This window comes from Mya arenaria, chromosome 5, assembly GCF_026914265.1.
Source record: "Mya arenaria isolate MELC-2E11 chromosome 5, ASM2691426v1".
NCBI lineage: Eukaryota > Metazoa > Mollusca > Bivalvia > Myida > Myidae > Mya > Mya arenaria.
This window is the reverse complement of record NC_069126.1, coordinates 66,550,688-66,570,286: the sequence shown is the minus strand read 5'-3', so window position 1 is coordinate 66,570,286 and position 19,599 is coordinate 66,550,688. Positions and strand designations below refer to the sequence as shown.

At 39.6% G+C, this 19,599-nt stretch overlaps 3 protein-coding genes across 3 annotated transcripts; 1 reads left to right on the top strand and 2 right to left on the bottom strand.

Annotated features, from left to right (window-relative positions):
* Positions 1-577: 577 nt before the first annotated feature.
* On the top strand, positions 578-15,394 carry LOC128234488 (uncharacterized). The gene is made up of 5 exons (XM_052948744.1): positions 578-693; positions 1,758-2,437; positions 2,796-3,218; positions 3,887-4,403; positions 5,413-15,394. Exons 2-5 carry the CDS (start codon positions 1,821-1,823, stop codon positions 11,536-11,538), a joined length of 7,683 nt encoding a protein of 2,560 aa, XP_052804704.1. The 5' UTR covers positions 578-693; positions 1,758-1,820; the 3' UTR covers positions 11,539-15,394.
* Positions 15,395-16,345: 951 nt separating this feature from the next.
* Positions 16,346-17,323, bottom strand: LOC128235898 (uncharacterized). The gene has a single exon (XM_052950685.1). The coding sequence runs from the start codon at positions 17,321-17,323 to the stop codon at positions 16,346-16,348; it is 978 nt and encodes a 325-aa protein (XP_052806645.1).
* A 66-nt stretch (positions 17,324-17,389) lies between these two features.
* Positions 17,390-18,163, bottom strand: LOC128235897 (uncharacterized). The gene has a single exon (XM_052950684.1). It carries the CDS (start codon positions 18,161-18,163, stop codon positions 17,390-17,392), a length of 774 nt encoding a protein of 257 aa, XP_052806644.1.
* Between the last annotated feature and the right edge of the window lie 1,436 nt (positions 18,164-19,599).

The window sequence follows — 19,599 nt, the reverse complement described above, 5'->3', positions numbered from 1 at the left end:
TTTCAATCTCTTTCATTCGTGAATAATGTTAATTACTTCAAGTATAATATAACTAAAATAATGGCCCAGAAAAGTCGCCACCGAAATGGAGCCCGTGCTGTCATAACTATGACATACAATATTATGTACGTAGACACGTACATGCACACTTGGTACTTTCAACAATTCAGTTTAAACTGGTGATGTGAATGGTATATGTATATACAGCCATCGGATAAAGATGGGTTATACGAGTATCATTTTTCAAACAACTGCAGACACGCAAACTTGAAATAGATATATACCGACCTCTACCGAATCTACGTCCAATGACCATTCAAAATACATTCATTGGAAATTGATACACGGCCATCTATAGTGATAAATGCAATAACAGTAAATGACTAGCCAGTTAAACGTTGTTTAAGAACGGTTATTTTGGGATTTAAAAAAAGGTTTATGTTTTTTTTGCATGTTCAACTTTTGCACGCGGTTACCGCTCAAAATCATTTCATGCACTGTGACCAAATCGACTCTGTGACCAAATCGACTATTGGGCAGTGGTTTTAGGAAATTATCTCCCTTGCATATAAATTGTCCGCCATTTGTAAATCGATGCGAAGTAAAAATTGTGTCAAGATTGGCTGTTTATTTCCATCATTACTGATTAAATATTCGTCCATTAAATAACCAGTATGGGTCATAATCATCAAGGTATAAAATGCATACTAAAATATTAACATATCGCATGATTTTATTTGTTTACACTGTTCCTGGTGTTTGTCCGAACAAAGGCTTAAAATCACAAAACTCCGCTAGGGTTCCGGATAAAGCTTCTGTTTTATTAATATTGTATGCTATGATGTGTAATTTCTATGCAAATTAGTTTAAAAATCACAATTAACGTATAATCTATAAATACTTTGAATCCTATTTTTTAATTTTTGTTTGTGTAAAAGTTTAGATCAATAAAAGATCAGGGATGTGATTTTTTCATAGTTTTCTTGGGTTTTAAGACAGGATGGGTGTTGTTGAGGGAATACCCACTGGAACATTTTATGGTTACTTACTTAAACTCGATCAATGATATAAAGTATTCATTAAATAATGGCAGGTATCATAAAGATAATGAAACGGTCAGTTGTAACCATGCCCCCAGGTCAGGAGGTATACCGGAGAAATGGGTGGTGTTTTTACCTTCCAGGTGGCCCTGCAGTGCTGATTGAATGGGGTGGTTTTGTTTTCGTGTCAAAAATAGCGGGGAATTGGTCTAAACTTTGATATCTCTGTGTGCGTGTGCATTTGGCAGGGATTTTACCAGCATTTTGTCTGTGCAGTGCATAGTTTTTTATCGGGGATTGGCTGGATCGAAAGTCAAAGTCCGCTCTATTCCCCTCACCTAGGGGAGGGTGGTCATTGATAAAAACGTTGCAGAATGGCTTGTAGCTATGGAAATACCAATTAAATGCCTAATGAGCACACACCATATCATATAACTTAAATGTTGTAATGCAGGCATAGTGACAGGAATAAGCATATGTATTATGACATGTTGTTTGCCAAGATAAAGCCTTGGGCTGCAATTAAAGCACATATTAGAGTGCCAGCTGAGCTTTAACAGGGATATCTACACGAGACCTTAAATGGGCCTTTGGGAACACTTCATAGATCAAAGAAAGGTAGTTTAAAACATTTTAGAGCTTATGTTAGAAGATTGATCAAGCTCAGCTGATGTCATTTGAATGATACATTTTGAAAGGTTATTTTTGTATTTTCAGGTTTTTGTTCAGTCCAGTTCAGAGTTGAATAGTGGCAAAGGAAGCCGGCATCACTTACAGAGTATGGAGGGAAATCCATCTTCAGATTTTACCTGCAGACTTTGCTTAAAGAGGTTTATGTACTTCTCAGATCTCTCTGTACATGAACGTATGCATTTAGAACAGTTGGGATATGGAAATTCAATGCAAGGCCCAGTAAGACCTGTTTCTGAAAGGTCACTTCCACCTGCTTTAAACCCTCCAAACTCCCAAGCTGGGTCTCTTGAGAGCTTTGATAAACTTGTACAGCCATATAGGACTCCTCTAAATAGCCCTGATGTAAGACAACAACTCTTAGATCCCAGAGCTGTTGTTTCACCAACAGGCTCAGAGGGTTCTGCAGTAGATATGCAAACACTGAATAGAAATAACAGTAATTCCAGAGATCCTTTGGTGGCATTAAATCAAGAGGGACTAAATGCCGTGCCTGCCAGTCCGTCAACCGATAGTGTTCGAAGTATGATAGCTTCGAGCCCTGCAGACCAGAGAAACTATATTGCATCAAGTCCTGCAGATCCAAGGGGTGGATTTCCTGCAAGTCCATTGGAAAGTAGAAATTTTGTGCCTCATAGCCCTGCTGGGGACCAACGTTCCATGATGGCTAACAGCCCAATTGATCAGAGAATCCCGGCAGATCTGAGGTATAAATATTGTGAATAAACCAGATTCACTTACTTATTGCCTTCAGCTTGTTATGATTGCATTGCCAGTACTTTAAATTTATGAAAAAGTCACATTTAACAAACACTGTTATACATGTACAGTTACATGTTTGTTTTTTTAAATTACAAATTTTACTGCATATTTGAAGATCATGAAAAGCGCAAACCCATTAAACAATTGAATTATATGCTAAAAAATCAAAAACAATATTAAATGAAGATAAATAGAATGCTACAGCAGTTCATGGCTTATCATGAAAAAGAAGTGGTTTTGGTCTGAGAAAATAATTTGATAGCAAATGGTAAATTTCAAAACCTTACATAAATCTTTTTTCAGGAAAGTGAATGCAACTCAACAATATGATGTACGAAACATTGTTCCATCCAGCCCTGCAGATGGCCATAACATGTTGGTGCACAGTCCTGCTGACAGGAGAAATATGGTTGCACACAGTCCTGCTGAGCAGAGGACAATGATGGCATCCAGTCCTATAGATCAAAGATTGAACAATGTGGGCCTTTTGGATCAAATGACGATTCAGGTTCCAGGGGACCCGCATGCCATAATGGTACAAAGTCCTGTTGATCATAGAGGTCACAACGCGATTAGTCCGGCTGATCCCAGGGCACTGGTTAACAATAGTGTGGCTGACCAGAGATCCAATGCTATACAGTCTATTGTGGCAGATATACAAACGTTTGCCTCACAGAACTCCGTAGAGGCCATATCGCAGCCTTCAGCCATGCCCCAGATGTACAGGTATGAATCATATGTCAAAAGTTGCATTCTGTTGGCTTCCAATATGTGCTTTACAAGGTCGAACTTAAAAGGAGGCCTTCCATTAAGAATTCGTAACTGGTAAAATGCACTTTCTAATCATTACTTTTGGACGCGTTTCTTTGATAAATGGAAGTTTTATAGCACAATTGGTTTTGAACAATACCTTAATTGTAGTTTTATTCTTGTACAATAACTGGTAATCCTTAACTATGCTTATGTTATGTGTATGTTTGAAGTTATTTAGTGTTGTTGATTTTGCCCATATTGTTAACGATAGCAACTGAACTCTTTCTAATGTATAAATGAGCTCAAAGGAAATAATTGGCAGACAATAACAGCACGGAAATAATGGAAGGAAAGAAAGAAAAACAACTAGCTGGTTGAATCAATGTCCGATTTTGACCAAATACAATCAATTGTCGCTGATTTCAGGCCCAGCAAATCAATTTCCAATTGTAATTGATCATCGGAAGATCACTGCATTGAAATAACTTTGTTTTAATTCAAGTTGTGAATAAAGCATGTTTGTATTGGTGTTTGCTTAAGGTTGAAATAAATCTGCAATCTTAATGTTCAACAGTGCAGGTCCATAATTAAATTATGTAGTTTTAATTAAAGTATGTAAAGACTAATGGTATATTTTGCAGGCGCGAGGAGGGTCAGGGTTTTCAGATGGTCCATCCACGGTCCATGGAGAGCCACAACAGTATGGCACGGCCAGTTCATCCACGTTCGATGGAGAGCAACAACAGTATGGCTGGTCAGGTTCATCCACGGTCGATGGAGAGCAACAACAGTATGGCTGGTCAGGTTCATCCACGGTCGATGGAGAGCCACAACAGTATGGCTGGGCAGGTTCATCCACGGTCGATGGAGAGCCACAACAGTATGGCTGGTCAGGTTCATCCACGGTCGATGGAGAACCACAACAGTATGGCTGGGCAGGTTCATCCACGGTCGATGGTGAGCCAGAACAGAATGGTGGGGCCTGTCCAGCCACAGTCGATGGAGATCCACAACAGTATGGCGGGGCCGTTCCATCCAAGGTCAATGGAGAGCAACAACAGTATGACGAGGCAGGTCCATCCACAGTCAATGGACAGCCATAGCAGTATGGCAGGGCCACATCATATGTCCACAGGCACCAGTGTCCCCAACAATATGGTATAAAATAAGGCTTTACTTCAGATGTATATTTTACTTTTGAGTGCATTACTTGTTACTGGAGCACAGTCAAGAGCTGGAGGAGCCCTGTGATCAAGAATTCTTGGAGCAATACTCTACGATTCTAGTAAAGTTTTTCAACAGAATTATTGCACTGTTTTAAATCCTTCCTAGGTACAAAAATGCTCCTACGATTCTTGATAATTGCCGAGATGCTTTGTAATCTAATCATAAATGATGTTAGAACAGTTATGCAGTAAGCAAATTGGCATTCCAGTATGCTACATGCATGCCTTGTTGTCCAGTGATGCATTCTAAATGTATGAATTTTTTAAACCATTTTAGAATACAATGATCTACATTTTTAGCTTGACTATTCGAAGGATAAGGAGAGCTATACTACTCACCCTAGCTTCGGCATTGTAAGTACACACAGTTTAATATCTCAGCAACTACTTGATGTATTGCATTGAGACTTTATACAATGGTACTCAACCATCCATTCTTATTAAATAACCAAGTAAGATAACATACCTAGGCTGAATGTTATTGAATTTTACACAAATCTTTGCAGGCATCATTCTAATCTAATTTTACAGTGGTCCTTGCATGTCTCGCCAAAACTTTTCAATCCTTACACTGAAAAGCAGCGGATAGTCGAGCGCGCTGTCTCTGTGACAGCTCTTGTTTACTATTAAAAGTAACTCACAGTGTTTGAGATTTGGGGTCAGGCTTTTTTAGGCAACTGGTTTGAAAAATCATGTGTGTCCAAAATGGTTCTTACAGATGCTTATAAGTTTTAAGTCTGATACTTAAGTCATCAAATTTAATTATAATCACCACTGCAGAAGTGATATTGGGATTGAACAATGTGCTCTTTAAGGAAAATATAAACATAATTGTGTTTCTGTTGTGTCCTTTTTAGGGGAAAAAATACTATCACCTTGTCAATGCTGGAGGAAACACTATAATATCGGATTATCTTAACAAGCATAATTTCTTACTTCAGGGACAGGATGGACGCAGCATTGGAATGAACAATTATAGTGGACCATCTTTCCTGGAGAGCCTGTACGATATCCCTGGGAAACCACCACCTAACCCCTATGCAACCACTCCGATGTCCATGGCTGGACCTGGGCCTCCTATCGACAACAGAAACTTTGTAAAACCTGGCCTTGATGGTCAGGGCTTGACCAAGCCAGATACTAACTATGCCATCAACAAGCTGCTGAACTCTCCACCTCTGCATTCACCTCCATTGCAAACTTCCTACTATCAACAGTCATATCCGGCCCATGCTCCACCGAGATATGACATGAGTGGAAGCAAGGGCCCCAGTGGTCCAGTGAATTATGTGAACTATAACCAGCCTGCTGCAGATCCTAGTGCAAAAGTGGAACAGATTCTTCACAATCCTAGACAGACAATACATTACGGTCAGCCAAACCAGCCTGGCCACCTTGTGCCTCAGAATAACCATTCCCAGTATCAAGATACCATTCCTACTCCTGATTTACAGCAGAACCAGCTCAAGCAAAAACCTCCTGCACCATATCAGTCTCCCACGAATAACTCCACTGTTGCTAATCCAGTTCCTGTTAGCAGAGCAACTGAACAAATGCAAGGTTTCATGCATCAACTATCTACCTCAACTAATACCACACAAAGTCATTTCCATAAGGGAAGTCAGTCACATACCCAGATCCACACTCCTCTGCCTACCAGACCACAAACAAAGCAAGTGTCCAATCAACCTGCAGGATACGTGAACCCTGTGCCTCGATCGGAAGTTATCTGTTACATATGCAATGCTCCTTTCATAAATATGATTGCCCTCTCAGAGCACATGAAAGGACATGCACAAGGAATGGTCAATCAAAATGTTGCAACTCCAACCCAGCCATTCAATCACGTCCCCAATTCAGTCCCAAACCAGGGCCAGACTTACAACCGCGTCCAGTCACAACAACCTAAAAAGTTGGACAGTGTGCCTGTCAGTAACCAGAAAGTTGGAAATACCATAACCAATGTGGTTGAATTCAAATGTGAAGTATGCAGTAAGTCCTTTCCAAAGCAGAACATGCTAACTGAACATATGAAGATTCATGCATCTCTGGAAAAGTTTGAATGCAGCATTTGTAAAAAGCAGTTTAAATCCAAACTGAAATGTGCAAGGCATGAAAAGGTCCACCAGAGGGACGTACGATTAATGCACTGTGAATTCTGCGAAGCTGGCTTTGAATTCAAGGGGAATTACTTAGACCATGTGTTAAAAAAGCATGCTGATTCAGCTGTTGACATGAAAGAACTGAAAACAAGAGAACCAACTGTTGGTACTAAGAAGGCTGTGCCTTTAACTGGTGGCTCGATTGATCGAAGTTTTGAAAGTGTCGAATCCGAGACTGAAAAATGTCTTAGTTGTCAAGTTTGTGACCAGGAAATTGAATGTGAAAAGTTGGTTGAGCATTTGAAGACCCACCCAATGATCAAATGTGAGAAATGCGATCAGGTGTTCATTCATAAGACTGAATATGTTGCCCACCTCATGAGTAAGCACAGAAATGAACTGCATAACACAGCTGATGCGAATATTGCCAAGGCAATGAATAAAGCTGCTGATTCAGGAAAAGAGAAAGTTGTAAGTGCAGTTAAGGAAAAAAAGGAAAAAATCAGCCAAGAGTTGCAACCAGCCAAGAAGGGAAATGATTCAAAAAAGAAAGAATCAGACAAAGATAGTTCTGTAACAGTTAAGAAAAATTCACAACAGGCTGAAGAGGTAAAAGCCAAAAAAGAAAGCAAAAAGAGAAAGTCAAATGCCAAAATATCAAAAGGTATTATTTATGATAATGATGTGGAAGAAAAAGGGAACAATGAAGAGGTGGAAAAAGTACCTGATGTTGTTGAGTCAAAATACTATTGTTATGAGTGTAGCACCCCATTTACCAACCAGACAGAACTGAGTGATCATTTCCTTACACATGAGAAAGATCCAAGCAGATTTTACTGTGAAATTTGCTTCCTATCTTACCATCATAGGATTGAGAAGGGCTACTATATCTATCACATGAATTATCACTGTGATGATGATCTAATGGCGACCACACAGCCAGAGAACATCCAGTGTAATGTTTGTCATAAAATGTTCTCAAAACAGACTCTAGTTACACATATCAGGAAAGAGCATGCTGTGTACTCTTGTGACATTTGTGAATGGTCATATTCAACAGAGAAAGTCTTAGTGAATCACATGCGAAAATGTCACCCGAAGGAGCATAAGAACTATGCTTTTGTGAAGAAAGCTTATAACCCTAGGGTTTTAGAGTATAATAAACAGACATCGGATCAAGCTGACTTGAATGAAAAGGACGCAAAACAGATAGAAGAAAAGACTGCACCTGATCCTGATAGAACGATACCGTGTTCTATGTGTGATAAGATGTTTTCTAAGAAACACTACTTGGACAGGCATATGTTGTCCCACTCCTCCATTGAGAAAACCCAGGTAGCCTGTGAACTATGCAATGAGGTGTTTTTGTGCAAGGGAACCTATTTGTATCATGTTCAGTTCCATGCTGAACTGAATTCTGATGCGGTAAAACATGAAGAAACTGTATGCAAGATCTCTGAAGTCACTCATAAAACAGAGGTTAAAGCTGAAGTAAAAGATGACAAAACTGAACTTAAGGTTGAAAATGAGGTTAAAACTGAAGTCAAATCAGAATCCAAAACTTTGGACATGAAAGGACCAAAGCCTGAAATACAGCCTAAAACAGAAGAGTCATCAGTTAATAACAACACAGTGAAAGATGAACTGAAGCCTGTCAAAGATGAAGAAGTGAAATATGAAAAAGTGAAAGAAAAGAAATCAGTCACAACGACTATTCTAAATCCATTAACTGGCAATCTAGAAGAACAAACTATTGAGGAATCAGACAATGAACCAGGTGTTTCCTTTGATCCAGCAATATTTGAAAGTGACAGCAAGGAAAATAGTGTAGAGAAAGAGATTGGTGACAATAAGGAAGCAGATGTAAAATCCAAGGTGTTTGTTATGTGTAAGCTATGTAGCAGAAAAGTTTCGAAATCAGAGTTGTCTCAGCATATGAAATCTCATGATCTACATAACTGCTTTCATTGTGAGTTTTCTTATGTGAAGTTGAAAAAGTACATTGAGCACAGGCAGGCCTTGCATTTGGATGAATACATAGCTGATGAAATCAAAAGGCTGGAACTCCTTGATAACCCTGAAATAGATGACAGCAAGAGTCTGAATGAATCAAATCATGGTGAAAAAGATGTAGCAAAAAGAAAACGAGGGGCTAAGCTTTTAAATTGTTCATTGTGCAATACAGAGTTGAAACAGGACAAATGCATAGAACATCTGAAATCACATATCAAACCAGTATATTTCTGTGAGTTTTGTAAAAGGCCTTATTCAAAACAACTATCCCTAAAGATGCATGAAAAGTCCCATGAAAGAATTGCTCATTCAAGAACTGAATTACCACACCCTAAAGTTTGTCCAGTTTGTGATTGCAGAATTGAGTCGAGATCAGCTTACATGGTTCATGTCCAGTCTCATAGAAGAAAGGGAACCAGCCCTTGTAATCTCTGCGAGTTGGTTTTCCTAAGTGAAAAGAATTTGGACAATCACATGAAAGTGTACCACGATTCACAGATAAAAGTTTACTGGAAACATGATGGTGAGGGGCTCAAGTTTGATCTCAGAACTGGCCGAGTTGGGGAGGCCATGTCTGATCATTTGCTAGAAATTCGCGAAATTAATGAACTTCTTAAACAAAATGGAAGACCAGAGATCATGCACAAGACTACGCCGAAAAAATACAGGGAAAGGAGTATGAGTTCAAAAGGTGTTGAAAAGTTTGAAAAGAAAATTGTGCATGGTAAACGTAGTGAAGTTAGTGAAAGTGAAGCAGTAAGCACTGTAACTGAAGAGGATAAGGTTAAGTCTGATACCTCAGATGAAGAGTATGTTCCTGACGAGGAGGAAGAAGAAAAATCAAGGAAAAGACAGTCTGGACGAGTAGTTAAGAAGGTTGAAAGTGAAAAACATGAAGAAAGTCCACCAGTGAAGAAAAGGCGAAGTGTCAGAAGTCGAAAAGAAACTGAAAGTGTAGAAAGTGACAATGAAAGTTCAACGAAAGAGTATATTCCTAGAGGAACAAGATCAAGAGATGTTAAAAATGATGAGAAAAAGAAAAAGTCCATTGATGATAGTCATAGTGACATTCCTGCAACAGATAAAAAATCACTGAAGCGAAATGACAAGAACTCAAGTAGCAAACAAGTGGGCAGGAGAACTGACTTTACTGTGACAAAATCTGGAAATAAGTTGATAATGAGAAGAACTGGGCGAGTTTTACGAAGTTCACTTGAAAGGAAAATATCCAATCCTCACATCAGAAAACTTGCATTGAAAAGAAAACTGCACGTGCCCTTAAAAGCTACCACAAGAAGGCTGAGAGGGGATGATGAGAAAAAAGGGCAAGTAAAAATGTTTGAAGATGAAGATGGAGAATTTCCAGAGAAATGTGCAGACTGTGGGACATGTCAGTTTTCCAAGAGAAGTTATGATGAACATTGCAGAATTCATTCAGGTGAGCAGCGCTACAAGTGCCCAAAATGTGACGAGAGCTTTAGAAAAACTATAAGTCTGAAGACTCACATTCAGTTTAAGCATAAAGGTTTTATGCCAAGAAATCTGAAGAAGTGCCTAAATGAATCCACATCTCCAGTTGAAGAAAATTTGAGAGCACGAACACGAAATATTGTAAAAGATTTAGGCAGTCCAGTTGCATCCAGTACTCCAAAGCGCAGTCCAAAACTGGTTGTCCGGCTTTCACCTATTGATGGGAAGGAAAAAATTGGTAAAATTGAAAACAAAAAGCAAATTGACTCTGCAAACAAATCTTCTGAGAAGGCTTCAGAGAAATTGAAAAATACTGAAATTATTTGCCATTTGTGCAACAAAACTTACTGCCATCAATCAAACCTAGCAAGGCATATCAGACTTTCCCATAGAACTGCTACAAAACCTAAGTCACAGGTGATAAACAGATCAACGAGAAAGAAAGAAGAAGAAAGTTATCCATTTTCCTGCAAAGATTGTTCAGAGTCATTTAAAAAGAAGCGAGACCTCTATATTCACACCAAAGTGCATCAGGTGGAGAACACAAATGAAACAAATGACCTAGAAGTTGATACTAGTGAAGGGCCCAAGGATGATGAAAGTAAAGAAACAGAAGATGAATCAATGAAACAGGAAATTGCAAAGAACAATCCTGATGCAGATACAAATGAAACCCAACCTGGGTGTGCTTCAAAAGTTAGTGAGAAACTGAAAGAGAAAATATTGAGGAGGAATTTGCAAGATGGCGTTGGCAGCAAAGAAGAAAAAGAAAGTGAAGATGACCGAAGTAGTTTGTTAGGGAAAAGAAAAGTGGTTGAAGATGCCAGTACTGAACTAGTTCAGAGAAAAAGGTCAAGAAATAGTAATGTTAGTGACAGTGCTGTAGCACAGACTTCAAGTGATAAAGTAATCTCAGGGGAAACTGTTGATGAGGATGATGAAAGCGAGGTGGGGAATGAGAAAGTCAGGACTGATGAAGTTGCCATTGGTAATAGTTCGTCTCAGGAAAATTCTGGTTGTGAAAACAATGACAAAATTGGTAAAAATGAAGATCTGGATGAGATCTTGGATGACAAAAGAGCTGATACAGACAGTGATGATAGGAAAACTCCAAAATCTCAAGTTCCATTCAAGAAAATTTCTGCTGAAAATGCTTTGCAGAAATGGCGAAACAAAGTGAAAGAAACATTGGCCTCACAGCTTGAGCTGAATGCAAACAAAAAGCAGGAACAAATTGAAAATCCAGAGATCACACGCGTAAAAGAAAAACTTTCAACGAAACTTAAATGCGAAGTGAAAAACTTTGAGTGTCGGATCTGTGGTGATAAGTGTAATGATGAGGAGAAATTTCGAGCTCATATGGAAGAACATTTGTACGAATCTCCGCCTTACTGCAGCATTTGTGACATTTACTTTATGGCCATATATCCAAAGAAGAGACTGGCAGAACACAATAGAAAGAAACATCCAATTGTTCTGTGAATTGTGTGAAATGTTTAAATTGATTTTGAATGTTAGATCATTAATACATATTTTCATGTGTTGTTAGATCATTATAACAGTACCATGTGTATCTCAAAGTGAACATTTGATGATGTTTTATCATTTAATCAAGCATTTCGTTCACATTTCACACATTTTTTTTTTATGTCTAACCCTTGTGTACGATTCCATTTAAATGCCCAGTTTATTGTTTTCTTTTTGTTATAATGTCAGAATGAAATGGTTGTGGAGATGAAATTTTAAAGTCTTGTTTCATACATGTATTTAGTCTAGATAAATTTTCTATAATCCACTTGTAACTACAGTATATGAATGATAAAAAAAATGAATATTTGTCATGAATACTTCAAAGTAAAAATGCTTTTGTCATGTTAATGCAAAAATAATTAAAAAGTTTGAATAAGGTAAAGTTTCAAAGTAATTATATGTGGATAAGGGATGTGATCACCACATATGGCAATTGGCATTAAGGTTTCTAGTCATTGTATAAAGCTACAGTATGTGTATAAATGTAAAAAGCGATTCTTTTTAGAAAAAAATAAGTAAATAATCTTATTTCTTAAAGCTGCATTTTTTTGTTCTGAACTGTCATATTTAGAAGTGTTAGAATTATAAATAATACAAAAACTCTGTTTCAAGAAGTAATTTTTTTAACAAAACCATGTGTTCAAGAATAGTGATAACTATAGTGTTCTTTTTTGATTTATACATACATGTAATTTCCTATGTGAGGTGATGGGTGTTTTGTACCATTAAGCCTGTGTAATGTTGGTTTTGAGATTTTTTCGATTATTTATTAAGGGATGTTTAATAAAGTACTGTAAATCACTGTATAGGTCACTACAATAGATAGGATGCAGGCAAAAAAAAACAAGAACAATCAGGGACAAAACCTTAATACCAACAAAACCATAGTTTGCAGTGAAAAAATGTAAAAATGGGCAGTCGCCATATTTGTTTTAACGATTTTTATTGAATTGTGAAGAAGGCAAAGGTTATAGTAATTGTTAAAAGTTTATGATACATTTCTTTAAAATGAACGTGTTAAGTACCTGGTAGTTATGAAAAATTTGTTCATTTATATTGCTTGTGAATTTTTTTTAAGTGGTCTAGGTGTGAACTTGCCTCTAGTGCCCATGGGTGTGATCTCATGGTGTCTTGAAATGAGTACCAGTTCTGGTTTCTTTTAAGGATATGGAATCTTGTCTGAAGGTTTATAGCTGTCTTAACAACTGAGTAAAGCAAATTAGCATAGAATTAATATGTGTTGCAGTGTGTAGAAACTAGTGTGTCTGTTAGCTAGTGTGTGTTCCAGTATGCGGTTAAGATCTCAGGCAGCAATTGTTCTCTGACAGACATGATTTATGTTACATTTTTGAAGTTATATAACAAGGCGCATGGTTTTAATATATCAGGTACTTGAAATACTTGTAGGTACCAACACTTGACTATCAAATTATGTTAAAATTACTTCTGCTTGGAATCTCAAGTGCAGTGCGCAAGCATAATTATTTAGATCCTGTTAATTTTGCATTATTTGAACAGTGTAAAAGTCGAAGGTTACTATAAAGAAAGTTTTATTCAGATATCTTCAACAAACAGGAAAACAACTTTGAAAAAAGCTGGAAGTGTTTTAGTAATATTTGAATTCTGATATATGTATGTATAAATATATTGACAAAATTTTAAAGGATAAAACATTTGTTTATTGAAAACCATGTTTTGTACTTGACCAAGACCCTATGCAATATAGTTCAAGTTTTGTCTGTTTTTGAGAAAAAAATGTTTAGTTGAATTATGTTTTTGAAGAAAAAATGTCTAGTTTTACTATGTTTTTATAGAAATTGTGTTATGGTATACTATGTTTTTGAAAAAAACAACACACTATGTAGAGGTATACTATGATTTAAAAAAAACTATGTCGAGGTATACTATGTTTTTGAAGAAACAATGTCGAGGTATACTTTGTTTTTGAAAAAACTAAGTGATGGTGTACTATGTTTTTGAAGAAACAATGTCAAGGTATACTGTGTTTTTGAAGAAATCATGTCCAGGTGAACTATGTTTTTGAAGAAATCATGTTGAGGTATACTATATTTTTGAAGAAATCATGTGGAGGTATACTAATGATCAGTTGGCAAAGCAAGTATTGCAACTTGTTGAGTACTATTTTTCGTAGATAATTTGCCAGATAATGCAACCAAGTTTATATTGAATCTTTTTACGTATAGTTGATTAAACAATTGTTTTATTGACAACAGGTGACAGGGCGATTGTCATAGGATAGCCTTTCTAACAACTTAAATGTTGACCATATCTTGGAAAGTGTTGTTGATATTGATACGAAACTTTGTACAAACCTAAATGGCAGATCACTTGTGTATAACAAGTCCCATGAAATTTGCTGAAAGATCTGTTGAGTAATGTTCTTTCAATCACTGATAAAATTAACGAAGAATGTGAGCATCCTCATGTTTGATCTAATTAGTGCTTAAATGGTGGAGTAAGATCTGAAATGAAATTTCAATTTTCAGTCTTCTATGTTTTAGTTAATCTATGTTAGTGTGCAATAGATTCTTAGTTTATCTTGCCTGTATTGAACAACACACCTCAGTTTTATAATATATAAATGTGCACCTGTATGAATGATGAAATGTATTGAATTGATCTGCTTTTGATTTCTTAAATATGTTGAGTTATACATGTTTTTGTTGAAAATTGAATATTAAGATGAAATGCTGTCATATGTTACTTGTAATGATCTTAAGTGCAGAAACATTTGATGTACATCTCTTTGTAATCAGAAATGGCATTCATCAGTATATTTTTAGCACCATGAAGTTAGTACTTTGTTGGGCCATTTCTTTGAGTCATTAGTATGTTTCATTTGTACCATGTAGGTTGATGCAATATGCATGTGGTATGATGGGATATGCTTGTTTATAACATCTGGCATTCAATAGTTCCAAACTGGTTATTTCATTGGAATATTTAAATGTTATCCATTAAATACTATAGCCAATCAAATCCTTTGAACATGCATTATAGCCAAAAGATAGAATGTGTTACCAAATAGCCAGTTTTATTCAGTTGACCTCATTTATTTTTCTTTGAGTTGAAAGCATTTTAAAGCGGTTCTAAATGTCAGGATTATTTCTGAAACAAGATTGGGAGCTTTCAACTATATTGTTCAGTAGAAAAGATTGTTGTTGTTTTCTTGTACATTTGCATGAACAACAGGAGGAAATACCTTGAAATTATTATAAATTAACCTTCGGGAACAGTTTCCAAGGGGTCTTAGCCATTTTTCCCCATGCTCAAACAGAACCGGGTTATATTTCAGGATTGACAATTGTCAGCTGTTAGAACTCTTGTTTGACTGTATACAGATACTTTCCTCGTCTTCCATTGAACTTAACCTTGAGCTAAACCTTTTGAATATGGCAGAGGAACACTTAAATGGTGTTCATGTCATATTGAATATTTTATTAGTATACTTTAACCTTTGTTCTTCTGTGTGGAGTAAATCCCAGCAGTATTAACCCTGACTGTTCAAACTGTTGCTGTAAATTTAGTGTGTATAATATGTACATATCGACCACATTATTTCTAGATGTATGTGTAAATAAGGGTTTTCGTTAATATTGATGGGGTTATTGTTTTATCATAGTTTTGTTATCAAATGATAGACCTGTTGTTAAACTACTATGTTAGCTTTTTGCAATATCACATACTGTTGATCATCTCTCATCACTACTTTTTATTATTCCTATGTGAAAGATGCATTTGAAAAAAACCTAATTCTTACATCATGTTGTATTAAATAACCATATTATGTTCAAGTTTAGTTGTTATTTCTTTTGGCTCATTATTGTAAGGTAAATAGTTTTAATGAAACTTGACCTTGGAAAAGAAATTGAGCCTATTGAAACCTGCAGAATTTTATTTCTTGTCAATCGTGAAAATACCTTGGTAATAGGGTTTGGCGTCGTGGTATTGACATAGGATTGGTGATGTGGTTTGGCGTCTCGGTATTGCCATATGATCGGTGATGGGGGTTCGGCGTCGTGGTATTGCCATATGATCGGTGATGGGGGTTCGGCGTCGCGGTATTGCCATATGATCGGTGATGGGGGTTCGGCGTCGCGGTATTGCCATATGATCGGTGATGGAGGTTCGGCGTCGCGGTATTGCCATAGGATCGGTGATGGAGTTTTGCGTCGCGGTATTGCCATAGGATCGGTAATGGAGTTTTGCGTCGCGGTATTGCCATAGGATCGGTAATGGGGTTTTAGGTCGCGTTATTGCCATAGGATCGGTAATGGAGTTTTGCGTCGCGGTATTGCCATAGGATCGGTGATGGAGTTTTGCGTCGCGGTATTGCCATATGATCGGTGATGGGGTTTTGGGTCGCGTTATTGCCATAGGATCGGTAATGGAGTTTTGCGTCGCGGTATTGCCATAGGATCGGTAATGGGGTTTTAGGTCGCGTTATTGCCATAGGATCGGTAATGGAGTTTTGCGTCGCGGTATTGCCATAGGATCGGTGATGGAGGTTCGGCGTCGCGGTATTGCCATATGATCGGTGATGGGGTTTTGGGTCGCGTTATTGCCATAGGATCGGTAATGGGGTTTTGCGTCGCGGTATTGCCATAGGATCGGTGATGGAGTTTTGCGTCGCGGTATTGCCATAGGATCGGTAATGGGGTTTTGCGTCGCGGTATTGCCATAGGATCGGTGATGGAGTTTTGCGTCGCGGTATTGCCATAGGATCGGTAATGGGGTTTTAGGTCGCGTTATTGCCATAGGATCGGTAATGGAGTTTTGCGTTGCGGTATTGCCATAGGATCGGTGATGGGGTTTGGGGTCGCGGTGTTGCCATAGGATCGGTAATGGAGTTTTGCGTCGCGGTATTGCCATAGGATCGGTGATGGGGTTTGGGGTCGCGGTGTTGCCATAGGATCGGTAATGGAGTTTTGCGTCGCGGTATTGCCATAGGATCGGTGATGGGAGGTTTAGGTCGCGTTATTGCCATAGGATCGGTGATGGGAGGTTTAGGTCGCGTTATTGCCATAGGATCGGTGATGGGGATTTTAGGTCGCGTTATTGCCATAGGATCGGTAATGGGGTTTTGGGTCGCGATATTGCCATAGGATCGGTGATTGGGTTTTGCGTCGCGGTATTGCCATAGGATCGGTGATGGGGTTTTGCGTCGCGGTATTGCCATAGGATCGGTGATTGGGTTTTGCGTCGCGGTATTGCCATAGGATCGGTGATGGGGTTTGGGGTCGCGGTGTTGCCATAGGATCGGTGATGGGGTTTGGGGTCGCGGTGTTGCCATATGATCGGTGATGGGGGTTCGGCGTCGTGGTATTGCCATATGATCGGTGATGGGGGTTCGGCGTCTCGGTATTGCCATATGATCGGTGATGGAGGTTCGGCGTCGCGGTATTGCCATATGATCGGTGATGGGGGTTCGGCGTCGCGGTATTGCCATATGATCGGTGATGGAGGTTCGGCGTCGCGGTATTGCCATAGGATCGGTGATGGAGTTTTGCGTCGCGGTATTGCCATAGGATCGGTAATGGAGTTTTGCGTCGCGGTATTGCCATAGGATCGGTAATGGGGTTTTAGGTCGCGTTATTGCCATAGGATCGGTAATGGAGTTTTGCGTCGCGGTATTGCCATAGGATCGGTGATGGAGTTTTGCGTCGCGGTATTGCCATATGATCGGTGATGGGGTTTTGGGTCGCGTTATTGCCATAGGATCGGTAATGGAGTTTTGCGTCGCGGTATTGCCATAGGATCGGTAATGGGGTTTTAGGTCGCGTTATTGCCATAGGATCGGTAATGGAGTTTTGCGTCGCGGTATTGCCATAGGATCGGTGATGGAGGTTCGGCGTCGCGGTATTGCCATATGATCGGTGATGGGGTTTTGGGTCGCGTTATTGCCATAGGATCGGTAATGGGGTTTTGCGTCGCGGTATTGCCATAGGATCGGTGATGGAGTTTTGCGTCGCGGTATTGCCATAGGATCGGTAATGGGGTTTTGCGTCGCGGTATTGCCATAGGATCGGTGATGGAGTTTTGCGTCGCGGTATTGCCATAGGATCGGTAATGGGGTTTTAGGTCGCGTTATTGCCATAGGATCGGTAATGGAGTTTTGCGTCGCGGTATTGCCATAGGATCGGTGATGGGGTTTGGGGTCGCGGTGTTGCCATAGGATCGGTAATGGAGTTTTGCGTCGCGGTATTGCCATAGGATCGGTGATGGGAGGTTTAGGTCGCGTTATTGCCATAGGATCGGTGATGGGAGGTTTAGGTCGCGTTATTGCCATAGGATCGGTGATGGGGGTTTTAGGTCGCGTTATTGCCATAGGATCGGTAATGGGGTTTTGGGTCGCGATATTGCCATAGGATCGGTGATTGGGTTTTGCGTCGCGGTATTGCCATAGGATCGGTGATGGGGTTTTGCGTCGCGGTATTGCCATAGGATCGGTGATTGGGTTTTGCGTCGCGGTATTGCCATAGGATCGGTGATGGGGTTTGGGGTCGCGGTGTTGCCATAGGATCGGTGATGGGGTTTGGGGTCGCGGTGTTGCCATAGGATCGGTGATGGGGTTTGGGGTCGCGGTGTTGCCATAGGATCGGTGATGGGGTTTGGGGTCGCAGTGTTGCTATAGCTGTGGTTTCTGTGTTGGCGTCACGGTATTGCCTTATCTTTGGTGTCGGTTTTTGCGTAATGTTATTGCAAAAGCCTTGGTGTCGATATTGGCGTCGCGGTATTACCAAAGTCTTGGTGTCAGTGTCGGCGTCATGATACTGCTATACCCTTGATGTGGTAGTATCATATTCTCGGTGGTGGTGTTGGCGTCGCGGTATTACCAAAGTCTTGGTGTCAGTGTCGGCGTCATGATACTGCTATACCCTTGATGTGGTAGTATCATATTCTCGGTGGTGGTGTTAGCGTCGCGGTATTACCAAAGTCTTGGTGTCTGTGTCGGCGTCATGATACTGCTATACCCTTGATGTGGTATTATCATATTCTCGGTGGTGGTGTTGGCGTCGCGGTTTTGCCATAGCATTGGGGATGGTATTGGCTTCGTGGTATTTCAATAACCTGAGGTCGATGTTGAAGTCGCGGTGTTCCGACAGCCTTAAGCATTGCGTCGTTGTTGGTGTCGTGGCTTTCGCATTACATTGGTGTTAGTGTTGGCGTAGGGGAATTGCCACAGCCTTTGCGTCAATGTCGGTTTTTCGCGTTGCGGTATTGCCATATCAGTCGTGTCGCTGTTGGCGTCGTGGTATTGCAATAGCATTGGTGTCGGCGTAGGTGTCGTTGAATTGTCATATCCTTGGCGTCGGTGTTAATGTCTAGGTTTTGCCATATTCTTGGTGTCGTTTTTGGCGTCGTCTAAATACCATATCTTTTGTGTCGTTCATGCTGGCATGGTTATGCCATAGCCATAGTGTCTGTAGATGTGTCATGGTATCGCTATTAACTTGGTGTCGTTAATGACGTCGTGGTATCGCAATATTTTTGTGTGTGTCGTTCTTGGTGTGATATTGCCATATCCTTGATGTCAGTATTGGCGTCGTTTCATTGTCATATCCTTGGTGTCGGTGTTGGCGCCTTTGTGTGTCGGGTATTGACAGATCCTTGGTGGCATAGTTGGCGTCGTTGTATTGTCCTATACTTGATGTCAGTGATGGCGTCGTTGCATGTTCATATACTTGGTGTCAGTGTTGGCGTCGTTGTTTTCTTATACCACTGGTGTCAGTGATGGTGTCGTTGCTTTGCCATATACTTGGTGTCAGGGATGGCGTCGTTGTATTGTCATCTACTTGGTGTCAGTGATGGCGTCGTTGTATTGTCATATACTTGGTGTCAGAGATGGCGTCGTTGTATTGTCATATACTTGGTGTCAGGGATGGCGTCCTTACATGTTCATATACTTAGTGTCAGGGATGGCGTCGTTGTATTGTCATGTACTTGGTGTCAGCGATGGCGTCGTTGCATGTTCATATACTTGGTGTCAGT